The following is a 24545-nucleotide window of genomic DNA, read 5'->3' as shown; positions in this document are numbered from 1 at the left end:
TTAATTGCTCTGAGGCCTAAAACCTCTTAAAAAGCAACAATGAAATCGGTTTTAATTGTTCTGTGGCCAAATACCACATAAAAAGCAACAATGAAGTCGGTTTTTAACTGTCGCGAGACTGGCACGCAGTATAATATCCACTGTTTTCAGGCACAAGTTTAAATCGATAAAACAACTTGTTCCATAACAGATCGGAGTGTCTCAGGAGTCACGATCAAAATACATTGCGCAATGTGTGGCTATAGTAAAGCTATTTTTCCAAGCGTAGTACTGAACTCAGCATATTTTAGATAACCCCACAGCCAGAAGTAACGCGGATTAAGATCAGGCTGCAGGAAAACGGTGGCTGATGATACTAGTCCTTCCAAAAAACATCTGCGGCAGCTACTTCACTGGTTGTGGAATGTGCGTAGGAGCGCCATCTTGCATATACATTATCTTACCCATATATCCACGCTGTTGAATGGTTGGTGACCAAGGCATTCTCATAGCGATTAGCAATGACGGTACAGGTAACAGGACCCGCAGGACCCATCTCCTTGAGAAAATATGACCTGCGACAAGCGATGCCGTCATCTCGCACCCTGTAATTACCTTTGCAGAATGAAGCGGATCGATTGATGGGCGAGCGGATATACCGTCTCCAATTTTCTGCAGTTTTGTGTACTGAAATGTCCTTGGAGACGGAAATGGATTTGTCTGTGCACAGAATGTTCCGTGGCTATTCATTGTCCGCTTCCATGAAAGCAAGAAATTTTAAAATAAACGTTTATCTCACTGCCAGGTCAGCGTGAAGCAATTCGGGACATTTGGATCATTTACAAACCTGTGGTCTTATCACTAACCTCTCACGAAAATATCAGTTGAACGGAATCAAATTTGATTTGAAGAATGTCTTCGAAAGTTACTTCATTCATCGTGGCAATAAAGTAAAGGATGGAAATAGCGCGTGACACATACACTGTAATTTGCATTCTACGACTGAGACAGACAATTTTATTTCTAATTCATCATCTACATAAATGATGCAGTAAATAAAAAAAACACTTTCGCTTCTTTGTAACAGCTGTACAAGGTGCTATGGCTTTGATTCACAGTTGTAGAAATACAAACTGTGAACCTGTAGAACAACTTCAGCATGTACTAAAATAAAACAGTCAGATTATTCCCGCTCAGTAGTCTCCTGCGAAGAATTGGAACGCTGTTCTGCTACACAAAACTTGGTGTCCGGGTCGCAGATTAGTGGCTTCTGGCAAGTTGGTGTCGGTGGTTCCAAGGGGTTGTCGTCTTCACAAGACTCTCCTTCTCCTGAAAAAGAAAATGCCATCTAACTATAAAAATTCTTTTCAGAAGTATTAGTTGCTTTCGAAATTTGCCCATATGGACATCTTAAGATTGTTTTGTTATTTATGACTCTCGATAACCTCAGAATTTTACAGTATAAAATTAAATCTGATACTAAGTTATATAAGCTTACCGGTAAAAATTCTGAAATAACATAAACTGTCACAGTGATCTACGACGTAAGTAAATCAATAAAGTGGTAAATATAGCACAGTATGTTGTTAGAGAATGGAGAAAAGCAGGTGCACCAGCACACAGACTGGGACCAAGACGTAAGGGCATAGAATTAGACTGTTTAGCATTTGCTGATGGCATGGCACTGATCGCACAAGACATTACCAATGCACAGAAACAGCTAGAATTATTACAAGAGCAGGCAGCGAAACTAGGATTACAAATTTTATTTGAAAAAACAAAATTTATGACTGACATCAAAGGTGCACCTCGTGATCTCAAAACTGGTAATAACTACATCTCTCGAGTAAAATAATTTAAATATTTAGGTGAATGGATTGCAGAAAATTGTAATGGAAAGAAATCTGTCAGATCAAGAGTCCAGAAAATGGAGACGGCGTTTCAATTAACGAAAAACATTCATAACAAAAAGAGTCTCTCGTGGAACTGCAAAATACGACACTACACAACAGTAATTAAACCCGAAGCTCTCTACGCATCTGAGACACTAAACCTTCAACACAGAACACTAAAAGAGGAATTAGAAGTGAAAGAACGTAAAATAATGAGGAAAATCCTAGGACCAATAACTAAAGATGGTGAGCTTTATCCAAAACCCAATGCAGAATTATATAAAAATATCTCCAAAATAACAGACACAATGCGCATGAGAAGAATCCAATTCATGGGGCATTTACAGGGTGTTTCAAAAATGACCGGTATATTTGAAACGGCAATAAAAACTAAACGAGCAGCGATAGAAATACACCGTTTGTTGCAATATGCTTGGGACAACAGTACGTTTTCAGGCAGACAAACTTTCGAAATTACAGTAGTTACAATTTTCAACAAGCTATTTTCTAAGTCTTTTGCCAATACATCGCAGTCTTTGGTTTCCTTTCCCCACAACGTTACCTACGAGATCGTTTAAGTTATTCATAATTGTTATCTCTAAGTATTTAGTTGAGTTTACAGCCTTTAGATTTGTGTGGTTTGTAGTGTATCTGAAATTTAGCGGATACCTTTTAGTGGTCATATGGATGACTTCAGATTTTTTATGAATTAGAGTCGATTGCCGCTTATTGTACCACACAGGTATCTTGTCTAAATCATTTTGCAGTTCGTTTTGATCATCTGACGACTTTACATGACGGTAAGTGACAGCATCATCTGCAAACAATCCACGAGGACTGCTCAGATTATCTCCTAAATAGTTTATGTAGATCAGGAACAACAGAGAGCCTATAACGCTTCCTTGGGGAACGCCAGATATTACTTCTGTTTTATTCGATGACTTTCCGTCAATTTATGACAGGAAATCACGAATCCAGTCGCACAACTGAGACGATACTCCATAGGCATGCAATTTAAGTGGACGTCGCTTGTGGAGAATGGTGTCAAAAGCCTTCTAGAAATCTAGAATACGAAATGAATTTGACGCCCCCTGTCGATACCGCTCATTTCTTCGTGAGAGTAAAGAGATAGATGTGTTTGACAAAAACGATGTTTTTTGAGTCGGTGTTGGCTTTTTTATCAATAAATTGCTTTCTTCCAGATATTCATAATGTTCGAGCACAGTATATCTTCCAAAATCCTGCTGCAAATTGACGTTAGTGACTTGGGTCTGTAATTCAGTGAATTATTTCCATTTCCTTTGTTGGGTGTTGGTGTGACTTGTGCAACTTTCTCTTGGGCGCCCCGGTCGCCTGAGAGAGCGTCTTGTGACTTTTTCCTTTGAGTGTACGTTAAGGACTATGTACACGTACCCCCACTTTCAACAACACTGGAACATTTCAGAGAACGCACCAGTGCTGCTGTGATGACTGAATGTTACTACGTAACGTATGGAACGGACGTGACTAGCCCGCATCTCGTGGTCGTGCGGTAGCGTTCTCGCTTCCCACGCCCGGGTTCCCGGGTTCGATTCCCGGCGGGGTCAGGGATTTTCTCTGCCTCGTGATGGCTGGGTGTTGTGTGCTGTCCTTGGGTTAGTTAGGTTTAAGTAGTTCTAAGTTCTAGGGGACTTATGACCACAGCAGTTGAGTCCCATAGTGCTCAGAGCCATTTCATTTGAACGTGACTAACGCTTGTGTCGTGGTACCAGAGACACACTCATACAACATCTGTAGAGTGCAAAAAGCAAAATTGGTGAGTTTACGATCTTATTCATGCATCAAACATATTTGTATATGTAATATGTTAGAAAATAAAGAGCAATGAAAACGGATGAAGCATCGATAGTAGTGCTGTATGTTTACGTTTCCAAACGAAATTAGTATAACACCTCAGGGTAGCGTTGGAATAAATTTTTTGAGCTTAGTTGAGAGCTACTACTTGAACTTTTTCTTAGCTAAATATGTTGTTTCGCTTTACGGTGTTGTAAAGAAAAATATCGCCGCTACTTGCCTACGTATTTGGGACAGATGTCACAGTATCCGCAGAAGCCGCCTTTTGGGATGAAGACCCCACCACGGGACCTGCAGACAGCTGCATCTACGGCCACGCATTTCACCCGTATCTGGCTGCAGTCAATACGATTGGCATTAACACAACAGATCGCGTAAACCAGTACGAAAACCACTGCAAACAGTCTTGAAGACATCTGGAACAAAGCAAAAGGAAACCAGTACGAAAACCACTGCAAGCACTCTTGAAGACATCTGGAACAAAGCAAAAGAAATAGGCTTCATTATGAGTACAATTTTAAATAATTTCACACATGTGTGTGCGGAAAATTTTTCGCCCTTGAGGATTCAGTATTAATAGTAGTCTTAAAAGAAGAAAAATTTAATATACAGTCATTATGGTATGAATTCACAAAAATTTTATATCAGAAGCGATTAACAGAGAAACCCATGAATGCAGAGGATAACGCAGATCAGGATTGGGAGGAAATCAAAGAAAATATTGAAGCAACCGCTCAAGAAGCACTAAGTACACGCATTATAAGGCGAGAGAGGAACACAGACGAAACACCATTGTTTCACAAAGAGGGTAAAGAAATGTGTAACAAACAGAGATGTCCCTGCTTGAAATATAAAACACGCAAAACGAAAGAACCTTTTGAGGATTACAAAAGAACTCGTAATGAGGCAAAGTCACCAGTGAGCCGTTTTCAAACAGGAACACTGGGAAACCTTTTCTACAAATTTAGACCGTAACTTACTTGGGTTGCAGAATCAGATTTGAGGAATGATACGACAGCAGAGAAAAGAATTACATGAAATTTTGAAAGTGAACGACACAGATGAGGAATCATTGGTTACGTATTTAACAGGGTTGTACAAGGGTACAAATTCACCAGAAAATGAAGAGAGAACAGAGATCAGTATAAAAGTAAATGATGATGCAACTGTTTCACATGGAGAGGTAGAAGAAGCTGTAAATCTGTTAAAAAATAGGAAGTCTCCTGGGAGAGATTAGATCGCCAATGATCTACTGGAGTATGTAGGATGTCCATTAACTGAATCACCAACGAATTGGGTAACAATGTTATAATTGGTTCTAAATTTCCAAACGAATGGAGAACTAATACTACAATTCTCATGCGCAAAAAAGAAGATAAGAAAGACCCATTCAACTACCGAGGGATAGATCTTCTTTCAGTTCTTAAATTCGTAACAAAAATAATAAGAAATAACAAAATTCGTAACAAAAATAATAAGAAATAAAATAAAAAAGCATTAAACATTTGCAAAGGAGCAAGTGTGAGATAGAATACTCTGCTTTAAGACGGGTAGGATGTGTAAGAATGTGCTGAGCTTGCTGATGTCTCCTATAGTTTCAAAAGACAGATAACTATCATAGGAGGGAATGGTCCATATCAGCTATTTGTGTTTCCGCATAAGCGACAGCAACAATTTCTTTCAACACACACACACACACACAATGAGGCGTTACTGTTGTGGTAGAGCCAGCCAAATCAGATGTTTCCTGTGCCAAATCACTTACGCCGTATGTGCCTACTCATGGGTCTGAAATAGCCTGAAGTTTCGTGGGTTAAGAGGATACATGCTGTTATTTCAGTGGTCAAAAAAATCGAGTAAAATTTTCGTAGAACTTAGCAGTATGAGTCCACTTCTCAGTATGACGTAGCACTTCCTCCAGCCCGGGTGAGTGTGCTGATTCTGTTGGGAAGGACATCAGTAAGCCACAGTATCCTCTCCTCTCCTCCCCTTTAGATGCACAAATGCAGTTTTCATTCTTAGACACCTTATAGAGAAGTCCACTGAATACAAAAGAACAGCTCATCTTTTTTTTATTGATTTACAGAAAGCTTCGATACGATTTAGTTAATAGATGTGGTAAATCTGCTCTACAGACAGGGGATTCCTTTCAACTTAATAAAAACAACAGATGACGTTTATTCCAACAACTACATCCAGGCAAAAATCGTCCTAGGTTAACCAGTTGCGTAACAGTTAGTAGTGGTACTAGACAAGGTGACACTCCAAACCCGCTGCTTTTTAATATAGTCATAGATGAGGTCATAAAAAAGGTATTGCCTGGTAGTGGTTACAGAATGGGTTACGAAGAAATAAGAATAGTTTGTCATGCCGGCGATGCAGTCCTGCTGGCAAACAGTGAAGATAACCTGCAGAAACTTTTATCCAAAAGGAAATCAGAGAATAAGTAGCGAAAGCAAATAAAGTAGCAGGGTGTTTAAATGGTACATTTGGAAAAAACAAGCATGCAGGAAAAGATGCAAAGGCAAGAATATACACAACAATAGTGAGAGCGATTACGACACGCACAGATGAGACAAAACCGGAAACATCAAAAACAAGAACACTTTTAGAAACCACGGAAACGAAAATTCTGCATAAGATTACACGGAAGTCGCTGTGAGATAGGGAGAGAACTGAAAGCATTAGAAAAGATTGTAAAGTGAACTCCATTAATGGATAGGCACGTCTGAGAAAGCGTGAATGGAACGAACCCATAGACAGGATGGATAAACGGAAGATTCTGAAAATCGTAAGAAATAAATAACCAGCTAGTGAAACAAATGCTGGCCGTCCAAGGAAAAGATGGGGCGACAACCTCAGGGCAGACTGAGGGGTAGGTACTGAAGGAAAGAGGCATTATCCTCGGAAGAAAGGAAGAAAAAGAAGAAGAAGATGTTAGTGCAAACATTGACGAGTGTCACACTCCTTACTAAACTGAACTCCATATTTGGTTTAAGATTTGACCCCTTCTAAACAAAACTAAACTCCGATGGAGAAAATACTGTAGGCAGCCACTCAAATTTCGAGACTATTTCTTCCCTTCCACAACCGGCGGCACCACATACGCGCCTCAGGGAGCGGGCACATCGCAACGGGCCGCAGACACGCCCCCTCCTGCACCAGGTCACGCCACGTGGTGTGATCCCACGGTCTCCGGAGCGGTATAAGGCTACCCACACAGAGTAAAGAAACATGCTTACAAGTTTTGCTTGTAAGTAACTTTCAGCTGTTGAACTGCACCTCTCCCTTTATGTAGTGGCTGCCCACAATGGAAGCCCCACCACTACTGTTCTCCCCATTCCTATACGCCCTCTGCACAGGTTATGGGCCCAAGCTACGAGGGGCGTTCAGAAAGTAAGCTCCGATCGGTCGCGAAATGGAAACGACTATGAAAATCCGATAAAGCTTTGCACAGATGTGTTGGGTAGTGTCTCTAGTATAACCCCAGTTAGCATCACGTCGCTCTTCTCATTTCTGAGCTCGCAGTGAGTGCGTAAAGATGTCTAGAAAATAGTGTCTGCCGCCAAGTACGAGGGCCTGGTGAGAAATTTCGCCTGAAGCTATGCAGCTAACATTACATAACTGTCGTGCTGTTTCGTCTTCACGACAATTCTCAGCCGCATTCTGCAGGGGCAATGAAGATGCTCCTGCATCGTTTTCAAATGGAAATGTTAGATTACCCACAATACAGTCCGCAATTGTCTCCCCCTGAGTTTCATCTCTGGTCACATGAACGGCTGTCTTTGAAGACAACATTTTGACACAGACAACGAGGTGTAGGCCAGCGTGGAGAATTGGCGGAAAGCACTGGCGGCTGCCTTCTATGATGAGGCTATTGAAAAGTTGGTACAACGCTATGAAAAAAGTCTAAGTCAGAACGGCGACTACGTAGAGAAGTAGCTGAAAGGTGTAGCTAATTGTTACAAGTAAAACATTTCTGATGTTCACTGTGGTTTCAATTTGGCACTCAATCGGAGCTTACTTTCTGAACAGGCCCCGTATTTAGTGGGCACTTTACCATCTGTCACGGAAGTAAACACGCAGCCACGGCGAGAGAGGATCACAAACAGCTATCAGGAAACAACTGAGGTGGCAGAACAACAATAACATTTTGCATTTCCTCTCTCTTTCAGTATCTGCTTTCGGTATGTGCCAGATTACGTGGACTCACCAATAACATCCTGAAGACTTTTATTCAATAACTCCATTTCTCCAGCATAGAACGAAAAAATAACCTTTTATAAGTAAATGCGACACTGCTTCGACAGCGTTCAGCCATACAGGGACACCAGTGAAATCATGAAGAAGGTCCCAACAGAACGATCGAAATGTCGAGCAGTGAATAGTATGGAGAGTCATGTACTTTTGATGCGGTCTGGAAGGTCAGACGATATTGCCTGCCACATAACAAGGCCGAGTTATCCGTGAGCCATGCAGTTCTAAGAGGTTACTACGCTGGTTTCGTATTCAAGTTTCTTGCACTGACAGTTGTATTGATTTGGCCATACCTTTAGGGGTTGGCCGCATATAAGTTGATACTTGGCGCGGGAGATGCTCCGCGCGGTGGAATAGACGGAATCGCTTTACATACTCTTCCAGAACTCACCTCACGAATGCGAAGCTAACCTGCACGTATAACATGTTTCACTGTAACATCAAACGTTAGAGTTTTTCAGAAATGTACTGATTCCAAAGTTGATTTAAATAAATGTCGCGAGGCGAGCATAATAAATAAGACGTCGACACGTTCAGACTTAGATCAACAGAACTGATGATAAATATTTGACATTAAAGGGAAAACAATGAATACGATCAAATATCATAATGGTTGTAAGCTTAGGATGGTTATTAAGTAGATGGTCGATAACGGAGTGATTTTCCTCTGTCAAAAATCGCTTTTTTCACCGCTGACAGTCACTTCTGAAAGTGCAAATGCGAAGTTGTGCTGTCGACTGCAAACGGCCGCTGTGGCCGAGCCGTTCTAGGCGCTTCAGTCCGGAACCGCATTGCTACTACGGTCGCAGGTTCGAATCCTGCCTCGGGCGTGGATGTGTGTGATGTCCTTAGGTTAGTTAGGTTTAAGTAGTTCTAAGTCTAGGGGACTGACGACCTCAGATGTTAAGTCCCATAGTGCTTAGAGCCATTTGAACCATTTGAAGGCCAGGGAAGTACCATCTTCAATAGGACTAGGCCGGCTAAAGTAATACAGTCTTCAGAGCAACTTTAGGGCTGATGGGAGCTTTGTCTTAGGAAAGAATATCTTAATTGATCAACGAACGACATAGGCCAAGCGTTGGTGGTTGTGGTGGTGGTGCTGGCGGGGAGAGGGCAGCACATCATTCTTGCGTTGTACCCCGAATCCAGTAAAGCTTATTTCGAGACGTATCAAAGGAGCATCGCTAGGAACAGTGTTTACTAAGTTACCAGACGCATTGAAATTAATGCACGAAGCTTTACGGGACATCACTGCCGAACGCCGGCAGGATGCGAGCACCATATGACTAGGCAAGAAAACAAAATCTGGCGCTCAGATGGCTCCGGTGATGATTGTGTTGATCGTACAGAAATCAATATAGTAGACATCACTACCAGTCACTAACACTTTCAGTGACTTCAACATTGATGTGTATCCCAAAATTTCTACAATGTTCTTTTATATCTCACATACTCCACACATTTAAAAATATCGTGAGTTTGTGGTAGTACTTTTCCTGATTGATTTCTTAGGAAATGTATACTTTGCACCTAGCCTCTTGAATAAGGTTACTGGAGTTTTACCGTATATTTATTAATGCTTTCCACAAATTGTACCACACGGCTGTTGAGGTCTTATTGTTCGTTTGCTGTTTGCAGTATTTACGAAGAATACCGAAATGGCATTTGCCATTTCTAAACGTACGCGACTGTACTCGACAGCACTCGAGGTGGTGTTTCCTATGTTTCGCGGGAAGGAGAATCGGGTGACGTAACAAGAACCGTGGGGAAATACATAGCGTGACGTTGACAACGGCGTTAAGCTTGCGATTGACACAATATCCACAACACTAAGTTAAACTCAGTGGAGGATACGATAAGACTGCGCACATCTTAGCAAGGTCACTTTTACTCCCGTCTATACAGTGGCAGTGGGACAATTACATAACACAGATTTTCACGTTGTCGGAAGAAGAAACCTTGAACCTCAACTCACCATGGTTACCGTCTTCTCCGTTGTTCCAACACGTAACCAACTGCCTCGGCTGTGGACACAGAGGCGCATTTATACCGTATCGTTGTGACGAAAGTCGACATACCTCCCCTCCTTGCTCCTTCCCCCTCTGTCGTCTGTGTATCCAATTAATTGTTAGCGAAGCTCTCTGCGTCACTAATTATAAGCTTGCAGAATTCCGGGAAATATTACTATCTGATTAGGAATATGTCTGTCAAACGTGGCTAGTTACTATTCAAGTGAAGTTTCTCTCTTCGTTATACCGTAGCGGTACACTACCCCACACGACAACCCAAGTCGCTATACATACATTTAGATTGCCTGTACTGAACTGATAGCTAATCGGCTTCTGCTGATTGTACGCTCTTTGATCTGCTAACGTACAATCACTTCAAATTAAAACTAACTGCCGACTTTAAATGAACTACATATCCATCTACAACGTAGTATTTCTGACAGGTTTTTGATTTCATTGATGTTTAATACATTTCGCACATGTTTTCGATTCTTCCGTCACGTTTTGGTAGAACAATTGGACGCCTAATATTTGTTCGTTACAAACCAGCTTTCGACCTGTTAGGCCATCATCATGTTAAAACTGACTAGCGTCCACAAAAGACACCAGTGTGCATCAGGTGGCAACTGTCTTCAAAGGCGATTGTCTGTAAATATAAATGCAAAGTAATGTCCATAAGAAAGGCAAACAATTCTATAGTGTTCGATTACAAGATCAGTGGTTACATTGTGGAGTCTGCCGCATCGTTAAAGCGTTTAAACATATACAAAGCGAGAAGAAATGAAAGAAATAGTGAAGTAAGTACTAGAGAAGGCTAATGAGATACTTACGTTTGTTGTGATGACTGTGACTAATAGTGATGCAATGCAAGCTTTTACGACCGGGATTTACATTCATCGTCCGTCATACAAGGAGACAGAAGAATTCGGACGAGCACAGGCAAAGAGCCCATTCGTGGCCAAGAGAAGCATACTGGTATCAGACACTGGACTTAGTTTGAAGAACAAATTTCTGAATATAATATGCCTGGAGCACAGCACTGTGTGCCAGTGAATCGTGACTATGGGGGACGCTAACAGGAAGAGAAGAAGGCGTCTGAGATGGGATCACGAATATTAGATAGATCAGTAGGATAAGGAATGAGGAGGTTCACTGCAGAAACGACGAGGAAAGGAACATCTGGAAAACACTGACAATAATAAGGGACAAGATGATAGGACACATGTTAAGACATCGTGGAATAACTAGACGAAGTTGTAGAGGGTAAAACTGAAAAGGAAGACAGAGATTCGAATACATCCGACAAATAACTGAGTACTTAGGCTGCAAGTGATACTCTGAAAAGAAAAGGTTGACACAGGAGTGGAGTTCGTCGAACCACTTCAAACCAGTCATAAGACTGATGACTCTAAAAAGTATATATTTGCTTGGAATGAGAAGTGTGATTCTTCAAAACTCGGATAATACACTAATTTTATATGCAGTAAGAATAAAATCATCATATGTGACTGTTTTCGGAGTTACAATACACCATCTTCAGTCCTTTCTATGAGTGTGGGGATCGCGTAGTTACCAGAAGACTGTTTGCAGAAGGTCCAAAACATCGGAGTCTGGTAAACATCTTATCACCTGTGGTTTGTACGGCCGCAGCACATCGACTCAACAGTGTTACAATGAGATGAAGAGATTGGCACTGGAGAGGAACTCGTTTAGGGACGCACAAACCATTCAGATCACGGTGGACTCCCGAAAAAAGTTACATTAGTTGTGACACCTGTTCAGTACCTAACTGTTCGTCTCGCAATACCACTTCGGATGCGTCCAGCATTAGCTGACCACACGATGGGCACAGGAACTACCAAGAAACCAATTACTCATAAGAGATGTTAGTACGATCTGTTATAGGAGACTGTTCAATGTGTTGCGTCCTTTGCAAGGTGGCATGGCAACAGACACTGAGGGAATTGAGACACACGCTGCAAGGATTATAAGAACTCGTAACAGTCTATACCAAACTTAAACGAACATGTATATTTGCATGGGGATCTTTGGAAGGCATGCGACATTGTTCTCGCGAAAATCTGTTGCTGAAATTGAGAGAACAGGATTTCGAGAAAGACTATGCCACTGTTCTGCTGCCTTTACTGCACATCTTACGTGGGGGCTACGATACTCAAGTGAGAAAGATTCATCCGCACCGCGTTGTGTGCAGAGAGAATTCCCTTCGCTCCATGCGCTCATGGAATAGGACTGAAAGTGGTCGATACGAAGCATCCTCTGCCATGCAGTTTACCGAGTATATATACAGGATGTTCCAAAAAACACCGACAAACTTTAAGGACAGTTTACTTGTAAAGAAATAACTAAAAATATCTAGTAAACATGGGCTCTAAAATGAATATCTTATGTGGTATGAGCACTTGTTCATTTTCGATGCTGTGAAACAGATATCTTCTACTGCAAAGTCTTTGCTTGCCGTATTTTCTGAGGAAATATTGACCAAAACGAGAAAAAATGTTTAGTTAACATGGAGTATGAAATGCATACTCTGAGAGCTATGGGCGCTTCACTAGTGTGAAACACATTTCATCTACTGAACAAGTGCTCATAGCTCTTACCGCATGCAGTTTACAGCCCACGTTTACTAGACATTTTTTCTCGTCTTGCTTCTCCCAGAATATGGTAATCACAGGGAATGGAGTAGACGTGATGTGTTTCCTAGTATCGAAGACGATGAAGTGCTAATATCCCATAGGATATGCACTTTAGAGCCCTTGTTTACTAGATAATTTTCTTGTTTGGTGTAAGGAACCTGTCCCCAGAGTTTGTCGATGTTTTCTTGGGAAAACCTTTATAATGATAGACCATTCCGCAAAACTTCATTTGTCACCTCTACAATCATTTCCAGGGGAGAACAGCAGCCTGAATCGCTGCAAAGGGAGGGCATACAGGCTGCTAGTGCTGACATTTCAGTCGCCCTGTCGACTGTACTCCCGTGCTTAGGGCTCTTCAGTGTGATCTCTGGGTTTGAGTGTATCAGTAAAAGCACGCTCTGCTCGGTAGACGAATTCATGGCGTTCTTTTTCCATTTTGCAGTAATGTGTAATTGTTTGCCAGCTTACTAACTGTAGCTTACAAGTCCTGCCTGTGAGAAACTTCGAGCTGTTGGAGTGCACCTCCCCTTCCATGCAGTGGCTGCCCACAGTGGAACCCCCACCACTACTTTCCCTCCCTCTGCACAGCTACGGACCCGAGCTATCTGTCGCGGAAGTAAACACCCAGTAACAGCAAGTACCGTTAACAGCTACCAGGAAACAACTGAGGTGGGAGAACAACAATATTTCATATTTCCTCTCTCTTTCAGTGTCTGCTTTCGGCATGTACATGTTGATTCATGTTAATTTTGGTCACGTCTCGAGCAATCAGTATGGATAAAGAAACATTTTTCTCCGGGTCAGTGGTGACATTTGCTAAGTATAAGTGAGAACATTTGAGAGCCAAAGAGTAAAAGCGCGTACGCTCTGGTAGAAACCATGAAAATATTATTGACTTTGTTTCTGAAAAGCATTCTCGGACTAAGCATGCTGTATGAGGCGGTCGACCGGCGGAAGTTGTTCACTGTTTTGAAAGAATTTGAAGAAGATAGAAAGATTATGGACATTGTAAAGCAAACGCTAACGGAAACCGTTTCCAAAGTAAAATTTCGTGATGAAATTTCAGAGGTCGTTGAGATTAAGACAGGAATTAGGCAGGGATACCAACTGTCACCCATTCTGTTTAGTGTCTTCATGGAAAATATAATGAGAAAATGGAAGGAAGCCACGAAAGAAGAGGCAGTAGAGATTGTTTAGGTACAAAGATTAGGGTTCGGAGGTTGAGTGCCTAGCGTTCGCTGATGATTTGGCGGTTTAGTCAACGATACAGAAGCTCAGATAGTGCACGCGTCGAAAATTTGTGAGAGATATCAGAAAAAAAACAGGACGTAGTACCTCCCATAAGTAAACAGAATACATAGAATGCAAACATGATGGGGAAACTCATCTGAATACAAAGTTTGCGAAAATCTAGAGAAGAGATAAATACAACCGAATGGGCGTAATAAAAAACCAAAGGACGAGGTAGAAAAATAGATCTAGCATACAGATTAGTACAGAATAGACATGACAAAAGAACAGTCTCCCACAATGCAAAGACCGGACGCTTCACTACGGTTGTTAACCAGAAGCACTTCATATTTCAGATAAGAAAGGAGATGTGGAAGAATTAGTGAAAAAGGAAGATTCTCGGACCGCAAAAAAGAAATGTTTTTACGCGGAAGAAGAGGAAAAATAAAAATCGGTGTAAGAAGGCGGAAAAGGTCACAGACACTACACGCAAGGGAAGGCTGAATTTGATAGGCATCCTTTCAGAAGCAGCAAATGTAGGTTGACAAAAGAAAATCTGCAACTACATCGCGAAACCAAAGGCGATCACAAAATGGGTATTGGAAGTAAGAAAGGGCATTAATGAAGTTGGGTTCAATCAGAAAGCGATCTGAGATAAAGAGGCATTTCGACCGAAGGTTGACAAATTCAAGGGATTCGAGCAAAAGCGAAGGAGAAAGACCACGATTATCTGGATAAAAGAAAGGAGGAGGGAACTCAGCGAAAGAAAGAAGAGATTCTCTAGCGCAGAAGAAAAGACTAGCCAGGAAACCAACAGATTTCCGTGATCCACAGTGGGCCGAAATCGAAAAAAAAGAAAAAAAAATCAGCTGAGTGGCTTTGATGAAATCTCGAGTGAAAGCCCAGCAGCTATTACGAGTTCGGTTACGACAGTTCAGTTAATAGTGCGGACGTCAGCAGCGACTGTCCAGCAACATTGGCAGTCAAGTTCCAGGCTGCGGCGTAACGGTTCCAGCGGCTCCTTGCGCCTTGGCTGACCGGTTTAAATACACTGCACGCCGGGGCTTCCCGGCCGGAGCCGTTACCGTTATCGACAGTCGGCTACCTTCGTCCTGTTGGGGTCATCACAAGTTATCACAATCGCTATGCAGTCGACCAATGTTAAGGCCGCTTCGCTAAGGCGGACGTGGGCCGTGGTACGTGCACGTCATTGGCTCGCCTGCAAGTGATTTCAAATGGCCGGTATGTGGTGTCTAGGTTCATTTCCTCATTCTGGAAAGTTTATCAGTGTGTGGCGATGGAGTAAAGAAATGTAGTGATTGAGAAATGACTCCCGTATATGAGGATTTGATGCAGAAAGTGTACATGGTTAGAGCCGCGCTCTTGCTAACCCTTTTATACTATTGTGAGATACAGTACTGCCCACTCGTTTTTCTTTTATATACGTCAAGGAGATGAAGGCACTTTGTTAGTTGAGATTCAGATAATCTTTGGGCAGGTAGAGACCTATACAATAGCAGGCCAAACTTGTTTTAAATGGTCCTGTATTTCGGTAGAAGTTTCGTTAGTTGTTTGATTGGTTGATTTGGCAGGATACCAAATAGCGCGGTCACCGGTCCCAACGGATTAGGGAAGGATGGGGAAGGATGTCGACTGTGCCCTTTCAAAGAAACGTAATACACCAGGAAATGTTACACTGGCGGCATTGTAAATTCCGGAAATAAATCAGGTTAAAACATAGAAAACCATTTAATGACATCAGCGGAATTTTGTGTATTACGAAACATCGTAATTGCTGAAAAACAAGTCAGCTAGAACATATAACTGGACTAAGATGCTCTTATGTTAACATATAAAACCAAGATAGCATATACAACCAAGTAAACATCAACTCACTTGCTAGTACAGCAACTTACTTGCTAGTATATGTTATTTTGGTTTTTATCTGGTAACATAAGAGCAACTTAGTCCAGTTTTATGTTCTAGCTGATTTATTTTTCGGCAGTTACGATGTTTTGTAATATACGATATTTCGCCAATGTGCCTTTACCTGGTGTATTGATGTTATTAAATGGTTTTGTATGGTTGAAGCTGATTTATTTTCTACATTTTAGAGTCGCCAGCTTGGGATTTCTTGGTGTACTACGTTTTTATGTATGGAATTTCACGTTCTAGCTCACTAATGTACAGTGTTTACTTGGAACCAAAGATTGTAATGTACTTCGTAGTAAACTGATACTGCATTTGCTATCATGTACCATAGTGTTATCTCTGACATGGCTTTTTCTTTGATTGTATCCTTTACTGCTTGGCCTAGTTACATCTGTCACTGTCTTACTAGTTCTTGATATGTACTTGTTTCTGACGAAAATTATCGTACACACAAATTTTTGTGAGAAATTTTTTACCTGCTACGTTGGACTTAAAAGAGCAAATTACTTTTGTTCAAACTTTGGTATATCTATTCTGCCCTTTATGCCAGTAAGTGAAATGCTGTTTAACCTCACATTTCCGGGTAAACTGTGTAATCTCTAATGGTTTGATTTATTCGTTTTTGGCTAAGCTTGACAATGGTCATTGACTGAAACTAGTAGTGAATTTTGCCAGATTTTCGTCCAACCTCTGTACCACTGAATGTACTTGCAAAATAATGCCATTGTTTGACGCATAGTTCATGAGATATGACTTCACAAACATTGACATGCGTGAGATTTGGAAATCAGACACCTGAAGCTGTCCTATACATGGGAGTTCGTTTCTTTAAAGAATCGTAAGTGGAGGGGAGTGGGGTTACTTTTAACATATTATAACATTTGGATCGAGTTACTACTGGAGAATGTTGCGAGTTCAATCACCAAATAAGGGAAAAACTAAAATGGGAATGAAGAGACGAGGAATAACGAAGTCTACTGTAAGTTTCCACACGCATTAATTAGTTGTGTTATTAGTTCATTATGAATTCAAAGAACTGTAATAAGCGAGAGAGCAGAAACTAGATTTTGCACGGGAACGTACCAAGCACATTAACAAACATTCTAGAAAAATCCATACATTATTGATATCAGTAAGAGCGTAGTTTAAAAAACATGCGATTAACTTAAATAAACATTATATGTTATATGTTGACGATGTTGTTTCATGAGGGACGTAAGAAGTGTCGAGAAAATTTTAGTCCTACTGCTAAACGTAACAAAACAACGTGTGGGAAGAGATTACGAGGAAAGATTTTTTTAATTTTCATATTCATCTGTTACCTGCTACCCCAACAATATTTCGAGCTTGAGAGTTGGAAGAAAAAATGAGAGGGGGGAGGATATTTTCTAAAATTACTATCGTTATTTTTCATAACTATACATTTAAATGAGTAGGCACCAATAACTTTTTTTTTGAGTCATCGGTCTTCTGATTGGTTTGATGGGGCCCACCACGAATCCCTCTGCTGTGCCAACCTCCTCACCTCAGAGTAGCTCTTGCAACTTGTCCTCAATTATTTGCTGGGTGTATTCCAATCACCGTCTTTCTCTACAGTTTTTACCCTCTACAGCTCCCTCTAGTACCATGGAATTCATTCCTTCATGTCTTAACAGATGTCCTATCATCCTGTTCCCTTTTCTTACCAGTGTTTTCCACATAATAATTTCCTCTCTGAACCTGCACAGAGCCGCCTCATTCATTACCTTATCAATCCACCTAATTTTTAACATTTTTCTGTAGCACCACATCTCAAATGCTTCGATTTGGTTCTGTTTCGGTTTTCCCACATGTTCCACTACCATACAACGCTGTGCTCGGAACGTACATTCTTAGAGATTTCTTCCTCAATTTAAGGCCTATTTTTGATACTACTAAATTTCCTTTGGCCAGGAATGCCCTTTTTGCCAGTGCTAGTCTGCTTCTGATGTCCTTGTTGCTCCGTCCGTCGTTGGTAATTCTGCTGCCTAGGTTGCAGAATTCTTTAACTTCCTGATCCCCAATTCAATTGTTAAGTTTCTCGCTGTTCTCATTTGTGCTGCTTCTCATTACTTTCATCTTTCTTCGATTTACTCTTAATCCACATTATGTACTCATTAGACAGTTCATTTTATTCAGCATATCACGTAGTTATTCTTCACTTTCAGGATAGCAATGTCATCAGCGAATCGTATCATTGACATTTTTCACCTTGTATTTTAATTCACTCCGGAACCTTTCTTCTATTTCCATCATTGCTTCTTCGATGTTCAGATTGAACAGTAGGGGCGAAATATTACATCCTTGTCTTACATTCTTTTTAATGCGAGCACTTCGTTCTTGGTCGTCCAGTGTTATTATTCTGTCTTGGCTCTTGTGCGTATTATATATAACCCGTCTGTCCCTATACTTTAGCCCTAATTTTCTCCGAATTTCGAACATCTTGCACCAGTTCACATCGTCGAATGCCTTTTTCAGGTCGACAGATCCTAGGAACGTGTCTTGATTTTTCTTTGGTCGTCCTTCCATTATCAACCACAACGTCAGAATTGCCTATCTGGAACCTTTACCTTTCCTAAAGCCAAACTGATCGACATCTAACACATCTTCAATTTATTTTCCTTTCTTGTGAATATTATTCTTGTAAACAACTTGGATGCATGAGCTGTTAAGCTAATTGTGTGATAATTCTCGCACTTGTCAGCTCTTGCAGTCTTCGGATTTATGTGGACGATATTTTTTCCGAAAGTCAGATGGTATGACGCAAGACTCATACATTCTACATACCAACTTCAATAGTCGATTTGTTGCCGCTTCCCCAGTGATCTCAGAAATTATGATTGAATGTCATCTGGCCTTCTGCCTTATTTGTTCTTTAGTCCTCCAAAATTCTTTTAAGTTCTGATTGTAATATTGGATCCTCTATCTCTTCTGAATCGATTCCTGTTTCTTCTTCTATCACATCAGACAAATCATCCCCCTCATTGAGGTCTTCAATACACTCTTTCCGACTATCCGCTCTCTCTTCTTCATTTAACAGTGGAATTCCCGTTGCACTCTTAATTTGATTATCCTTTCTGTATTTCACCGAAGGTTGTTTTGACTTTCCTGTATGCTGAGTCAGTCCTTCCGACATTCATTTCTTTTTCAATTTCTTTATATTTTTCGTGCAACCATTTAGTCTTAGCTTCCCTGCACTTCCTGTTTGTTTCAGTCCTCAGCGAGTTGTATTTCTGCATTCCCGAATTTCCCCGAACATTTTTGTTCTTCCTTCTTTCATCGATCAACTGAAGTATTTCTTCTGTTACCCATGATTTCTTCGCAGTTACCTTAAATATCTATGTTTTCCTTTCCGACATCTGTGCTTGCCCTCTTTAGAGATATCCATTTCTCTTCAGCTATACTGTCTACTGAGCTATTCCTTCTTGCTGTATCTACTGACTTAGAGGACTTCAAGCGTATCTCGTCATTCCTTAGAAGTCCTGTATCCCACTTCTTTGCGTATTGATTCTTCCTCATTAATCTCTTGAACTTCAGCATTCTCTTCATCACTAATACATTGTGATCTGAGTCTATCCAATATTTGATTCCGGAATCTTTGTCTGACCGTGACGTAATCTAACTGTAATCATCCAGTATCACCTATTACTAGCTGAAATTTATTGCAGAACTGAATTAGGCTTTCTCCACTCACATTCCTTGTCCCAAGCCCAAATTCTCCTGTAACATTTTCTTCTACTCTTTCCCCTACAACTGCATTCCAGTCTGCCATGACTATTAGATTTTCATCTCCCTTTACTTACAGTATTACCCTTTCAGTACCCTATATACTTTACCTCTTCATCTTCAGCTTGCGACGTCGGCATGTATCCCTTGTACTAACGTTGTCGGTTTGATATGCTGTCGATTTCAATAAGAACAACACTACCACTGAACTGTTCACAGGAACAGCCCTACATTCCTATTCATTACGAATCCTACTCCCGTTATACCATTTTCTGCTGATATTGATATTACCCTATATCATCTGACCAGAAATCCTTGTCTTCTTTCCATTTCACTTCACTGACCCCTAAATTGAGCCTCTGAATTTCCCTTTTCAGATTTTCTAGCTTCCCTACTACGTTCAGTCTTCTGAAATTCCAAGCCCAGACTCGTATAACGTTATCCTTTCATTGGTTAACTTATGAGATGTATTTTATGCTCATGCCCTTTAGCCGACTCTTCAGGAATTGTTGTGACATTATTATTACTTCTAACACATAATTTTTCGTTTCTGTACTTAGTTTCTAGACAAGAGCCATACACTTTTGTCCTTCTTCAAGCAGACATTACAGACATTGGTTTGTTGCACTGTGTAACTCCTATATTCGTGGTAGGGTACTCTGCTGTTTTGAAAATTGTTGCGATAGTAGGTTTAGATTTGTTAGACTGTTGTATCATTACTGTCGTTGTTAACGATGACTCGCTTCATAATTCCAGCCTTTTGATTCATAAGAAATACTTACGATGTACTGAGCTAAACGGCGGAGAGATCTGAGTCTCCTAGCTCTGCCGTTTTTTCTAACTATACTGAAATTCTAGACACTGTGTGGATCAATCGTTCTACTGCAGAACATTACCTCTGGGTGACGTAGAAAGAGGGCAGTATTAACAATAATGATCTTGCGTGCTAACTGTTTTAGGAGAGGGTTGGTGAACGCAAGTGACAGCGTAGTACATGATATATTTAGAGTACTGCTTGATTTAAGTAGCAACAGTCTTTTGATTTTCAAAGGTTTACGGAGTAGAGATTTGTTTATTTATACTGGAAGGCTCCCTTATCGCAGTGACTTTTAAGGTTATTCGTTTCTCGACTTTCCAATGCGTTTTACTTCACTTCGTATTACAGGCTAAAGTCTTCCAGGAACCCAATAAACAGTCAAGTAATGCAGCGTTGTATCAGTTCGGAAGAGGATATTTTTGTGCAATTTGATTCCTCGCCGCTGGAGTTTCGAAATCAATTGCATTTTGAAGTCCTTACCGCAAAGGAAACGGGTTATCGCAGTACACATTGGTTTTATCACGGGAAACGCTGCTACTGCTCTCGCAACAACCGCAGACGAAGATAAATTCTACAGTAGCTGCAACTGTTGCGAAAATTTGCGGGATATAAATCTGGAAGAGTTTCTTGCAATAACCATCCGTTACCGTTTCTGTCTCACTGAAAGCAACAGAAACCGTAGGTAAACTCGTAGGTTTCCGCTGCTGATGTCAGTGTTGCTAGCGGAATAAATTTTCAGCCCTTATTCGAACGATACTTAAATGTTTCTCCTTTATCTGGGACCCTTACCGCGCACAATAGAAAGAGGAAATATATAAAATTCAAAGAAGAGCAGCACGTTTCTTCATCGGTTCGTTAAGTAAGCACAAAAGCGCCACAGGAAATCTGGAACTAGACGCTACAACGTCGGCGTTGTTCATATCGTTGTTGTTGTGGTCTTCAGTCCTGAGACTGGTTTGATGTAGCTCTCCATGCTACTCTATCCTGTGCAACCTTCTTCATCTCATGTCCTACCAACCGATCCCTTCTTCTAGTCAAGTTGTGCCACAAACTCCTCTTTTCCCCAATTCTATTCGATACCTCCTCATTAGTTATGTGATCTACCCATCTAACCTTCAGCATTCTTCTGTAGCACCACATTTCGAATGCTTCTATTCTCTTCTTGCCTAAACTGTTTATCGTCCATGTTTCACTTCCATACATGGCTACACTCCAGACAAATACTTTCAGAAACGACTTCCTGACACTTAAATCAATACTCGATGTTAACAAATTTCTCTTCTTCAGAAACGCTTTCCTTGCCATTGCCAGTCTACATTTTATATCCTCTCTACTTCGACCATCATCAGTTATTTGCTCCCCAAATAGCAAAACACCTTTACTTCTTCAAGAGTCTCATTTCCTAATCTAATTCCCTCAGCATTACCCGATTTAATTCGACTACATTCCATTATCCTCGTTTTGCTTTTGTTGATGTTCATCTTATACCCTCCTTTCAAGACACTGTCCACTCCGTTCAACTGCTCTTCCAAGTCCTTTGCTGTCTCTGACAGAATTACAATGTCATCGTCGAACCTCAGAGTTTTTATTTCTTCTCCGTGGATTTTAATGCCTACTCCGAACTTTACTTTTGTTTCCTTTACTGCTTGCTCAATATACAGATCGAATAGCATCGGGGAGAGGCTACAACCCTGTTTCACTCCCTTCCCAACCACTGCTTCCCTTTTATGTCCCTCGACTTTTATAATTGCCATATGGTTTCTGTACAAATTGTAAATGGCCTTTCGCTCCCTGTGTTTTACCCCTGCCACCTTCAGAATTTGAAAGAGAGTATTCCCGTCAACATTGTCAAAAGCTTTCTCTAAGTCTACAAATGCTAGAAACGTAGTTTTGCCTTTCCTTAATCTTTCTTCTAAGATAAGTCGTAGGGTCAGTATTGCCTCACGTGTTCCAACATTTCTACGGAATCCAAACTGATCTTCTCCGAGGTCGGCTTCTACCAGTTTTTCCATTCGTCTGTAAAGAATTCGCGTTAGTATTTTGCAGCAATGACTTATTAAACTGATAGTTCGGTAATTTTCACATCTGTCAACACCTGCTTTCTTTGGGATTGGAATGATTATATTCTTCTTGAAGTCTGAGGGTATTTCGCTTGTCTCATACATCTTGCTCACCACATGGTAGAGTTTTGTCAGGACTGGCTCTCCCAAGGCCGTCAGTAGTTCTAATGGAATGTTGTCTACTACCGAGGCTATGTTTTGACTCAGGTCTTTCAGTACTCTGTCAAACTCTTCACATAGTATCGTATCTCCCATTTCATCTTCATCTACATCCTCTTCCATTTCCATAAAATTTTCCTCCAGTACATCGCCCTTGTATAGACCCTCTATATACTCCTTCCACCTTTCTGCTTTCTCTTCTTTGCTTAGAACTGGGTTTCCATCTGAGCTCTTGATATTCATACAAGTGGTTCTCTTTCCTCCAAAGGTCTCTTTAATTTTTCTGTAGGCAGTATCTATCTTACCCCTCGTGAGATAAGCCTCTACATCCTTACATTTGTCCTCTAGCCATGCCTGCTTAGCCATTTTGCACTTCCTGTCGATCTAATTTTTGAGACGTTTGTATTCCTTTTTGCGTGCTTCATTTACTGTATTTTTATATTTTCTCCTTTCATCAATTAAATTCAATATTTCTTCTGTTACCCAAGGATTTCTATTAGCCCTCATCTTTTTACCTACTTGATCCTCTGCTGCCTTCACTATTTCATTCCTCAAAGCTACCCATTCTTCTTCTACTGTATTTCTTTCCCCCATGCCTGTCAATTGTTCCCTGATGCTCTCCCTGAAACTCTGTACAACCTCTGGTTCTTTCAGTTTATCCAGGTCCCATCTCCTTAAATTCCCAACTTTTTGCAGTTTCTTCAGTTTTAATCTACAGTTCATAACCAATAGATTGTGGTCAGAGTCCACATCTGCCCCTGGAAATGTCTTACAATTTAAAACCTGGTTCCTAAATCTCTGTCTTACCATTATATAATCTATCTGATACCTTTTAGTATCTCCAGGGTTCTTCCATGTATACACCCTTCTTTCATGATTCTTGAACCAAGTGTTAGCTATGATTAAGTTATGCTCTGTGCAAAATTCTACCAGGCGGCTTCCTTTTTCATATCAGTGTGGCTTATAATTAAATTTCAGATAGCGTACGTTTCTAAAAGAGTCGAGCAACGTATTACCTTCTCCTTCATATGCAACGTGAGAAACCCTGAAGCTACGATAAGGAAAATTGTAATTCATGCTGAGCTTTACCAACTATAATTGTGCCCGAGTACCATTCGCAAATCAAGCAAGATACGGGGACAGGTGGCAGTGGTACACATAGTACTCTCCGCCAATCACCTTAAGGTGGCTTGCGATTACAGGTGTAGACATTCCAGGAGGGTAAAGCATACATCCATGAGCCAAGTCAGTCCCGAATTAGTGCTAACGGTCTCTAATGGAGCATACTATAATGCACTGTCTGCCATGATCGGTCGCAGTTAGCTTTAAAGAGATGCACGCCAGGGATACCGAATCAGAATCCTATATCTTTCCAGGAGAAATAAATGCGTAAATGGATTTATCTAACAGTCTCATCCTTGAAACTATCCTTCTAGATATCTTTTGTCAATTAGTTGATCCTTTGCCATTCTGAATTTTTGCATATCATCGAACAAGGTAGGAAAAGAAAGAAAACAAAATAAGGAAGGAGTAGAAAGCTAAATGATAGGTGTACATTTCAACCTACCAATAACAAACGACATTTTCGCTCAGTGTCATAGTGGAATTGTTCAGGTTCCTTTCTGAACTCCTTGACGGACCCAGATCAACAAACAGACCCAGTAGACTCCCAGTGGAAGACGTTTATCCAATCTCATCGTTCTAAGTGATTATGGTACAGGATGCTGCTGTGTTTGTCTTATCCTCGTTGCCCCTCTGCCATGCCGGCAAGTACATACGAACTGTATGTTACCAAAGCACAAAAGCAAGAGTAATCTTCAGCAACCGTACACTCTCTGAGACAAACTATTTGTAATTTAACCAGGGACTGTATGAAGAACTAATCAAAATGTCTTTGTTGCGCCTTGCATATACACTGAGATGACAGTAGTCATGGGATACCTCCTAATATCGTGTCGGACCTCATTTTCCTTAGCGTA

At 40.9% G+C, this 24545-nt stretch overlaps 1 protein-coding gene across 1 annotated transcript; it reads right to left on the bottom strand.

Moving 5' to 3' along the window:
- Nucleotides 1-967: 967 nt before the first annotated feature.
- LOC126456916 (uncharacterized) lies at nucleotides 968-9982 on the bottom strand. The gene is made up of 3 exons (XM_050092849.1): nucleotides 9937-9982; nucleotides 3925-4120; nucleotides 968-1308 (listed from the first exon to the last, which is right to left on the bottom strand). Exons 1-3 carry the CDS (start codon nucleotides 9937-9939, stop codon nucleotides 1163-1165), a joined length of 345 nt encoding a protein of 114 aa, XP_049948806.1. The 5' UTR covers nucleotides 9940-9982; the 3' UTR covers nucleotides 968-1162.
- Nucleotides 9983-24545: the final 14563 nt, after the last annotated feature.

Source organism: Schistocerca serialis, chromosome 2 (genome assembly GCF_023864345.2).
Source record: "Schistocerca serialis cubense isolate TAMUIC-IGC-003099 chromosome 2, iqSchSeri2.2, whole genome shotgun sequence".
In the NCBI taxonomy this organism is placed as follows: Eukaryota; Metazoa; Arthropoda; class Insecta; order Orthoptera; family Acrididae; genus Schistocerca; species Schistocerca serialis.
The sequence above is the reverse complement of the archived record's forward strand: the minus strand, read 5'-3'. Positions and strand labels throughout refer to the sequence as shown.